The sequence below is a fragment of the Bos indicus x Bos taurus genome, chromosome 29 (assembly GCF_003369695.1).
Source record: "Bos indicus x Bos taurus breed Angus x Brahman F1 hybrid chromosome 29, Bos_hybrid_MaternalHap_v2.0, whole genome shotgun sequence".
NCBI classification, from domain to species: Eukaryota; Metazoa; Chordata; class Mammalia; order Artiodactyla; family Bovidae; genus Bos; species Bos indicus x Bos taurus.
Window position 1 is genome coordinate 23,099,922 of NC_040104.1, and position 9,958 is coordinate 23,109,879.

Below are 9,958 nucleotides of genomic sequence, written 5' to 3' on the forward strand. Positions count from 1 at the left end.
TAAATTCCATATATATGCGTTAATATACTGTATTTGGTGTTTTTATTTCTGGCTTACTTCAGTCTGTATAATAGGCTCCAGTTTAATCCACCTCATTAGAACTGATTCAAATGTATTCTTTTTAATGGCTGAGTAATACTCCATTGTATATATGTACCACAGCTTTCTTATCCATTCATCTGCTGATGGACATCTAGGTTGCTTCCAAGTCACCATAAACTAATTGGTTTATTTCCCTGTGCTGTACCATACATCCTTTTTCCTTCTTTATTTTATATATAATAGTTGTGAGCTTAATCCCCTGGCTGTCATGTCCACCCCCCATCCCAGTAGCCACTGTTGGTTCTCTGATTCTGTGAAATTTTAAAACATATATTAAATTACAATTAAGAGAATAGAGTTTGCCAAAGGGTCAGAATAGAGAAAATGCTTCTCAATGAGAGAAAAGATGAACTTAACATCAGTCAGTAGTTCAGTCACTTAATCATGTCCGACTCTTGGTGACCCCACGGACTGCAGCATGCCAGGCTTCCCTGTCCATCACCAACTCCCAAAGCTTGCTCAAACTCATGTCCATCAAGTCAGTGATGACATCCAATCATCTCATCCTCTGTCATCCCCATCTCCTCCTGCCTGCAATCTCTTCCAGTATCAGAATCTGTTCCAAGGAGTCGGTTCTTCACATCAGGTGGCCAAAGTATTGGAGTTTCAGCTTCAGCATCAGTCCTTCCAATGAATATTCAGAACTGATTTCTTTGAGGATTGACTGGTTTGATATCCTTGCAGTTCAAGGGAATATCAAGAGTCTTCTCCAACACCCCAGTTCAAAAGCATGAATTCTTTGGCACTCAGCTTTCTTCATAGTCTAACTCTCACATCCATACATGACCACTGGAAAACCCATAGCTTTGACTAGATGGACCTTTTTTGGCAAAGTAATGTCTCTGCTTTTTAATATGCTGTCTAGGTTGGTTATAGCTTTTCTTCTAAGGAGCAAGCATCTTTTAACTTCATGGCTGCAGTCACCATCTGCAGTGATTTTGGAGCCCCCCACCCCTCAAATAAAATCTGTTACTGTTTCCATTGTTTCCTCATCGATTTGCCATGAAGTGATGGGACTGGTTGCCATGATCTCAGTTTTTCGCATGTAGAGTTTTAAGCCAGCTTTTTCACTCTCCTCTTTCACTTTCATCAAGAGGCTTTTTAGTTTCTCTTCACTTTCTGCCATAAGGGTGGTTTCATCTGCATATCTGAGGTTATTGATATTTCTCCCAGCAATCTTGATTCCAGCTTATGCTTCATCCAACTTAACACCAGCTGGCTTCAAACAGAAGTGGGAGGAAACAGAAGGTGGGAAGGAAGAGGGAAGGAGGCAAGAGCAGTTACCCAGTCATGCAGAGAAGGGACTGTTTCCAAACCCAAGTAGGTGAGCATTTGGAGTGCTCCCCTCTGGGATTCATAACAAGTTATTTTTAAAACTGAGAAAGAATCATAACATTTGTATCAAAAGGATTTTACCCTCAGAGTTTTCTGGATGGCCACCTTTACCTCCTTATTCCTCAAGCTGTAGATCAGGGGGTTCAGCATGGGGATCACTGTGGTGTAGAACACGGAGGCCACATTCTCCTGGGCCAGGGAACTGGCCGTGGAGGGTTTCAAGTACATGAAGGCGGTTGTTCCATAGAAAATCCCCACGGCTGCAAAGTGTGAGCTGCATGTGCTGAAGGCTTTGGACCTTCCCTCTGTGGTACTGATGTGGAGGATACTGGACAGGATGAAGGCATAGGAAATTAGGACTGTTGAACTGGTGACTATGAAGTTGAATACAGCAAAAATGAAGACTGTCATCTCAACATGGTAGGTGCTAGAGCATGTTAGCTTCATGAGGGGGAGGATTTCACAGAAGTAATAACTGATGAGGCGTTTACAGTAGGACTGTTTCAACATGAGGCCAGTCTCTATAGTTGAACCAATGAACCCTATGGCATAGACCCCTATGGCATAGACCCCAGCTACCAGAAGGGAGCAGACTTGATGAGACATGATGATGTTGTAAAGCAAAGGTCTGCAGATGGCAACATAGCGGTCATAGGCCATCACTGTCAGCATGTAACACTCAGCAATGACAAACACCAGGAAGAAGTAGAGCTGAGACATGCACCCTGCATAGGAGATGATGTTCTTCTTTGACACAAAGTTCACCAGCATCTTAGGGGTAATGACAGAGGAGTAGCAGAGATCCACAAAGGACAGGTTGCTGAGGAAGTAGTACATGGGGGTGTGAAGGTGGGCATTTAGACAAATCAGTGTTATCACGCCCAGGTTCCCTATCATGGTGACCAAGTAGATCCCAAGGAAGAGGAAGAAAAGTGGGAGCTGAAGCTCTGGCCGATCTGTCAAACCCTGAAGAATGAACTCTGTTACTGTAGAGTGATTTTCTGTAGCCATTCTCCTCTGGGTGGGGGCCCTGCGGGGATGGGAGAGAAGAACTACCTGAAAGGCTGCTTCTTGCACTGCTTGGTGAAGCTAGTTTTGAGCATTTGGGACCAGCAGAGGGATCCTGATATCCTTTCTGATGAATGTTCCCTCATCCTACTCTTTGTTTTGGGAGGAAGACTAGACCTTGGGTATTTCAAAGGTCATAGAGATGAGAAGAAAAATGGAACAAGATCCAGAACTTTTACCGTATTCATGTCTCTGAAATATCCTAGAGCAGTGGGTCTTAAAGTCTAGTCCCTTACCAGCATTGCTTGCATCGCCTGAAGACATTGGAGATGCAGATTCTCTGGCCTCACCCCAGACCTCCCAAGTCAAGAACTCTGGGTTGGGGTCCACTGATCTGTGTACCACACTGTCTCCAGGTGAGGCTGATGCAGGTTCAAGTCTGAAAAGCTCAATCCGGTAGATAACAAGCAGTAGAATTCATATTTTGTAGTTGGAGACGTAGTTTGCTTCTGAAATGAAACTTCCCTGTGGTCTATGGAAGTCCTAAATATTCACCAATTGTGAACAGATGAAAACTTGTCTCAAACAGATTTAGTGTCAGGGTGATATGGTAGTTACAACAGTATCACTGAATTACAAGTCAGTTTCTGCATCTGAAATGTGAAATTAGTGATATCGATTCCTAAGGTGTTTGTAAAAATAATATTGGATAATACATAGTTAGAAAATATTTTTCAAAAAGCCAGCTCCATAAAAATGTGATGTGTCAATAGGTGTCTGGAATTCTTTGTGGTCTACAGAGGTTCTCAATTAATCCATCTGTGCTGAGGCCTCAGTCCTGGCATGTAGCATCGTCTAGAGCAAGGGACCTCAGCCTCTGGGATCTAATGCCTCATGATCTGAGGTGGACCTGATGTAATAATATTAAAGTGCACAATAAAGGTAACGTCCTTGAATTATCCTGAAACCATACCCCTGCTGCTCGGGTCCGTGGAAAAATTGTCTTCCACAGAACTATTCCCTGATATCAGAAAGATTGGGGACTGCAGGTCTAGAGTAGGGCTCAATAGTTACTCTTACTATTGTTGTTGTTTTTATTTTCAGATCATAATAAGCCATTATCTCCTTATTGACAAAGTACCCGCATTATACACATGGCTATAAGAATCATGGATCATCATTGCTATAGATATCCCTTTTCTGAAATAAATATTTCTAAAGCTAAAACCCTAAATTTGCACTATTTTCTTTGCTCACTTTTACAGCTACTAACTTTTATGTAATGCTAGTCAAAAGTCAATCTCATTAACTCCTCCCACAAGTTTTGTGTATAAGGAAAAATATGTCTAGAGTTGAATTTTCATTCCTATGTTCATATGGAGGAAACTGAAATGCCAGACAGAAGTGATTTTCCTGAGGCTTCCTAATTATCAAGGACTTGGAACTGAAACTGCTTTCTTCTGATCATGAGCTCTTCCTTTGGCCCAAGCGTGGAGCCTTATAAACCTGCACACCTAGAGCTCTAAGCAATGATGTGGTTGAACATGCTTGATCCTTGGTGTGTTAGATTGTGCATAGCTAATAAAAAAGAATATTGCATTATTTTCCTATTTTCTAGGAAACTTAGCCTTTAAAAGTTAAATTTACAAGCACAAAACTGGTTATGAAACTTTGGACTTCTGACTTCTAGTCTATTTTGTTTTCAGTAAACTATGTTGCTTGTGTGCAGCACTTTGTTATTATTTAGTAAACTTAATCTATTGAATTTCTGGACATAAATGACAAATTTTATTAACAATTTCAGATTTTTAAATAAATTATCAAGGCATTAAATGTGCATTGTAAGAAATCAGAAACACTAAGAAGCAAAAATACAATGCTATTTTCCTGTTCCTTGGAGACTAACAACAGTCTAGACTGTCTTTTTACATCTTATCAGTGTATATATACTTACATGTGTATCGGCATATAGTATTTAAAAAATTTTGTAACCTAGTTTCTAACTGTAGCACTTCAAAATGTATGGTGTCATTTGATTCCTATAAGAATAATAACATTATTAATAAATGATTTCTATAAGAATAGTAATTCTGGCGCTAACTATATTTCTTATCTAAGTGTAAGAGTCTTTGAATCTTTAGGATGTGGTATGAAGACAAGAAAATCTGCATTGCCTTTGTAAACTTTATATGTTAAGTTATTGGTGGTTAAATTGTTTGCTTCATAATAATTACTATCAGAAATAGCTAAGATTTTTTGAATATTTTTCAATTTATTAAAACGGAGAAAAAGTAGGTAGCAACAATAGATTGAAAATATCTTGCATATCCCCTTCTACTCAATTTCTACCTCTTGAAATGTGGAAAAATCCACCTGGAATATACCATTACCATAAATCAAAGGGCTTTACAGAACAGTACAAAGTGAACATAATTTACTTAGTGCAGGGCTGATTGGAAAACCCTAGACAGCACTGAGAATTATTTTCTCCCACAATCATCTAATAACATAAAACAGGAAAACATGACCCCATACTTGATATCAGTCACTACAATTATTACCTCCAGTTCTAGCAGACCATCAGAAGTTCAGGATTACTGCCCATAAGAAAATAACACACAAAGAAAAAACACTTAGAGATGAAGTAAACATATGGTTGAAAATCTTCTGCATTATAAACAAGAGTTCATGGAAGATATATGTTCTTTGTACAATTGCTTTAAATCATGATTAAGTACTTGTACTGAGGAAAAATGGATCAGTTTCCCAGAAATTACAGAGGATGCCTAGATTTCAAATGTCAGGAAATAAATATCAGGGAGTGAGAGGACCTTATAGATTTATATCTAATTCTGTTTACTCAAAGGGACCAGCACTGTCATGAAAAATAGATCTCATAGATTGGGGACTTGCAGGTCAGCCTATTTATATAAATATGGTCACAGCTTCTCCTGGGATGCAGTCACTTAAGGAGCAATTAGAGTCTTGGTTTACCCCTTTGCTGTGAATCATGTCTTTTGTCTCCCAGGTGTGTTAATTTTCCTTTTATTGGTAAAGTCACTTTGCTGTTTGGGAAACTATAGTCTAATGCCCTCCTTTAAAACATTTTACAACCAATAACCGTATCATCATCGTCTTTGTCGTCATCACCACCAACACCACCTTGGTCATTACCATTAACATCGTCATCAGTCACTTCCATTATGGTTGTTACTCATCATTAGCTATCCACTATCAGGCATTATCAACTAGGCTTAAAATGTTTATTCTAAAGGATTCAAACATAAATAAGGGATTCAAAACATACTTGAATTTTTCAATAAAACAAACCGTATACTTTCCATAAGGAATATGGATTTATAAGGAATGCTAAATTTGTCACCTTGTTGCTGCAACTGTAGACCAACAGTGGTAGAATGGCAGGAAATCGAGGGGCATAAGAAGGTAGACATAAGAAGTCTTCACTAATACATTCTCATTCTTAAGGGAAATACATTTATAAGACTATGCAGTTGTCAAGAATATATTCAGCAATATATCATTGATGAAAATGTTGTGAAGATTAGCTAATGAAGATTTTTAAGCTAAATTTTATCTTCTGAGATAATTGTAGATTCATATGTAGGTATAAGAAATAATATAGAGAGATCCTGTGTACCTTATGCAGTTTCCCCCAATGGGAATATTTTGCAAAATTACAATACAGTATCATACGTAGGATTCTGCATGTTATGACAGACAATCTACTGATCTTATTCAGCTTTCCCTATTTTTATTTATACTCATTTCTGTGTGTATACATTTACTTTGATGCAATTTATCACATGCACAGATTTGAGTATCCATCACTACAGTTCATATAAATACACATCACTTTCATTTTCTAATTTTAAAACAGTACCTTGATTTCTTATTATCCTCCAAAGATTATTATTTTTCTTTAGTATCTTTATAGTCTCACTAATTTAATCATATTTTTTTTGTGTTTTACTCTATTACAACTACTATCCTTTTGTTGCTCAAAATTTTCTGTCTTTGGCCTGTGGAATTCTCTTTATTTTGTCTCTTGAGTCCTTTGGATATGGTTCTATTAGTCTCTAATATTAAATATTGTCTGATATGACAAGGTCTAATGTTAAATATTGTCTGATCTCCTCTCATATATTCCATTCTTCAGACCAGAAACCAACACTTTCTTCAAGCTATTTGTATTCTTTTAGTGGTGAAAAGGTGTTTCAAGGCTACAAACTAAGTTTGTAGTACAGGGGCTCTTTGTTTCTGGGTTAGTAATTGTTTCTAGGTCTTTCAAAAAGAACTCAAAAATTTGTACTAAGTGGTTTTCAATAATTTTATAAGGATATGTTTTGATATTCACTCTTCAGCGTTTTTATTAGGTGTGATGTTTCTTTTTAATATGTCACTTCAGATATCTAAATTATTATCTATTTAATACTGGGAAAGTTCCTTGAATTACATTTTTTACTTTTGCTTTGGTTTTGTCCCTGTGGCTCTTGCTCACCATAGACTAAATCTTCTTGACCTGGTATCTACATTTGTTGCTTCCCATAAATTTCTTCATTTTTTTCTTTTCTTCATTTCCTTCTTTCAGGTTCTGTTTTTCTTGAAGTATTATTTGTTGTATTTATTTGCTCTTCTATTACTTTTAATTTCTTAAATTATTTTTTTTTCATTTCTAGGAATTTCCTGAATTATTATATCATTACTGAATTTGTCCTAATTCTGAATTTTGTTGTTTTTTCATTCCCCGAATCAGTTTCAAAATGTGTCTTAGCTCATTTTGATAGAGTGTATTGTATTCATCCATTTGAAGGGACTTGCTTTGGATTGTTCTCTCTATTAGTCACACACCATATGCAATTAAAAACTGGACAACATATATAAAATAATTGTTTTTAGACACTGAACACCAAGTAATGCTGACTTATGACCTAAGACAGAAGAGGAACAGATGAGGTGAACCCTATGTCCACCCTGACTCTTGGTCTGGTGATCCTTTTGAGATCATGGCTGAAGGAAGGTATATGGCAACAGAGCACAGCATTTCTGGTAAACTAAGAGAGACCGATGTTGGGAGGCTGAAGTAGCTGGAGTGGCAAGTGAAGCATGAAAAGCCACAGAGAAAGAAATCTAGAAATCTCCATATAGATATCCTTGTGTCTTGTCTGAGCTTTGTCTAGGGTGTGCATTTTTAAGATAAAACTCCACAAATCTGGACATGGAAGAAATAGCAAGAAAATTTAAGCTAAATAATTGATTATCAGAGCTACACAGGTCTGTGGGATGGTTGTCTACCAATCACTCAGTAAGGAACGCTCCATGAAAACCTACCTGTAGCATTCCCCAGAAAGCCAAGAAGTTTGTGTCTTAGAATCAGTTCTGAATTAGCTCTTGAATAAATGCTGCACTAACAAAACCCATTAGATACAGTCTCAAAAACAGCAAAACAATCTGCACAAAGTTTAACTGACTGCTGAAAATAAACTTTAAGACACTGTGAAAAACAAAAAACAAGACATTCAACAAGTCTCCAGCATCCTGTCAAAAATTAGATATTCTGATAAGCAGAAAAATGTATAAGAAAAGCAAGAGACCTTTTTGATCACAATGCAGTAAGATTAGTTGTCAACTACAGGAAAAGAACTATTAAAATACAAACATATGGAGGCTAAACAACATGCTTCTGAATAACCAACAAATCACAGAAGAAATAAAAAAAGAAATCAAAATATGCATAGAAACAAATGAAAACGAAAACACAACCACCCAAAACTTATGGGATTCAGTGAAAGCAGTGCAGAGCAATACAAGCTTACCTCAAGAAACAAGAGAAAAATCAAATAAATGACCTAACTTTACACCTAAAGCAACTAGAAAAAGAAGAAATGAAGGACCCCAGGGTTAGTAGAGGAAAAGAAATTATAAAACTTAGGACAGAAATAAGTGAAAAAGAAAGGAGACGATAGCAAAAATCAACAAAACTAAAAGCTGGTTCTTCAAGAAGATAAATAAAATAGACAAACTATTAGCCAGAGTCATCAAGAAAAAAAGGGAGAAGAATCAAATAAACAGAATTAGAAATTAAAATGGAGAAATCACAACAGACAACAGAGAAATAACTTTTTATTTCATAAGAGACTATTATAAGCAACTATATGCCAATAAAATAAACAACTTGGAAAAAAATGGATGAATTCTTAGAAAAGTATAACCTTCCAAAATGGAACCACGAAGAAACAGAAAATCTTAATAGACCCATCACAAGCACAGAACTTGAAACTGTAATAAAAAATCTTCCAACAAACAAAAGCCCAGGACCAGATAGCTTCACAGGTGTATTCTACCAAAAATTTAGAGAAGAGCTAATGCCTATGCTACTCAAACTCTTCCAGAAAATTGCAGAGGAAGGTAAACTGCCAAACTCATTCTATGAGGCCACCATCACCCTAATACCAAAACCAGACAAAGATGCCACAAAGAAAGAAAGCTACAGGCCAATATCACTGATGAACATAGATGTAAAAATCCTCAACAAAATTCTAGCAAACAGAACCCAACAGCATATTAAAAAGGTCATACATCATGACTTTATCCTAGGGATGCAAGGATTCTTCAATATTTGCAAATGAATCAATATGATACATCACATTAACAAATTGAAAGATAAAAACAGTATGATTATCTCAATAGGTGCAGAGAAAGCCTTCGACAAAATTAAACATCCATTTATGATAAAAACCCTCCAGAGAGCAGCCACAGAAGGAACATACCTCAACATAATAAAAGCCATATATGATAAACCCACAGTAAACATTATCTTCAATGGTGAAAAATTGAAAGCATTTTCCCTAAAGTCAGGAACAAGACAAGGGTGCTCACTCTCACCACTACTATTCAACATAGTTTTGGAAGCTTTAGTTACAGCAATCAGAGAAGTAAAAGAAATACAAAGAATCCAGATTGGAAAAGAAGAAGTAAAACTCTCACTGTTTGCAGATGACATGGTCCTATACATAGAAAACCCTAAAGACTCCACCAGAAAGTTACTAGAGCTAATAAATGAATATAGTAAAGTTGCAGGATATAAAATTAACACACAGAAATCCCTTGGATTCCTATACACTAACAATGAGAAAACAGAAAGAGAAATTAAGGAAAAAATTTGATTCACCATTGTGACAAAAATAATAAAATACTTAGGAATAAATCTACCTAAAGAAACAAAAGACCTATATATAGAAAACTATAAAACACTGAAGAAGGAAATCAAAGATGACACAAATAGATGGAGAAATATACCACATTCATAGATAGGAAGAATCAATATAGTGAAAATGAGTATACTACCCAAAGCAGTTTATAGATTCAATGCAATCCCTATCAAGCAACCAATGGTATTTTTCAGAGAACTAGAACAAATAATTTCACAATTTGTATGGAAACACAAGAAGTCTCAAATAGCCAAAGCAATCTTGAGAAAGAAGAATGGAACTGG

General features: G+C 36.4%; 1 protein-coding gene across 1 annotated transcript; it reads right to left on the reverse strand.

The window, feature by feature from the left end:
• Window positions 1-1,503: 1,503 nt before the first annotated feature.
• LOC113886482 (olfactory receptor 151-like) lies at window positions 1,504-2,472 on the reverse strand. Its single transcript, XM_027532702.1, has one exon. The coding sequence runs from the start codon at window positions 2,446-2,448 to the stop codon at window positions 1,504-1,506; it is 945 nt and encodes a 314-aa protein (XP_027388503.1). The 5' UTR covers window positions 2,449-2,472.
• Window positions 2,473-9,958: the final 7,486 nt, after the last annotated feature.

Excerpts from the sequence above, each read along its gene's own strand:
- LOC113886482 (XM_027532702.1), bottom strand. The coding sequence starts at position 2,448 with ATGGCTACAGAAAATCACTCTACAGTAACAGAGTTCATTCTTCAGGGT.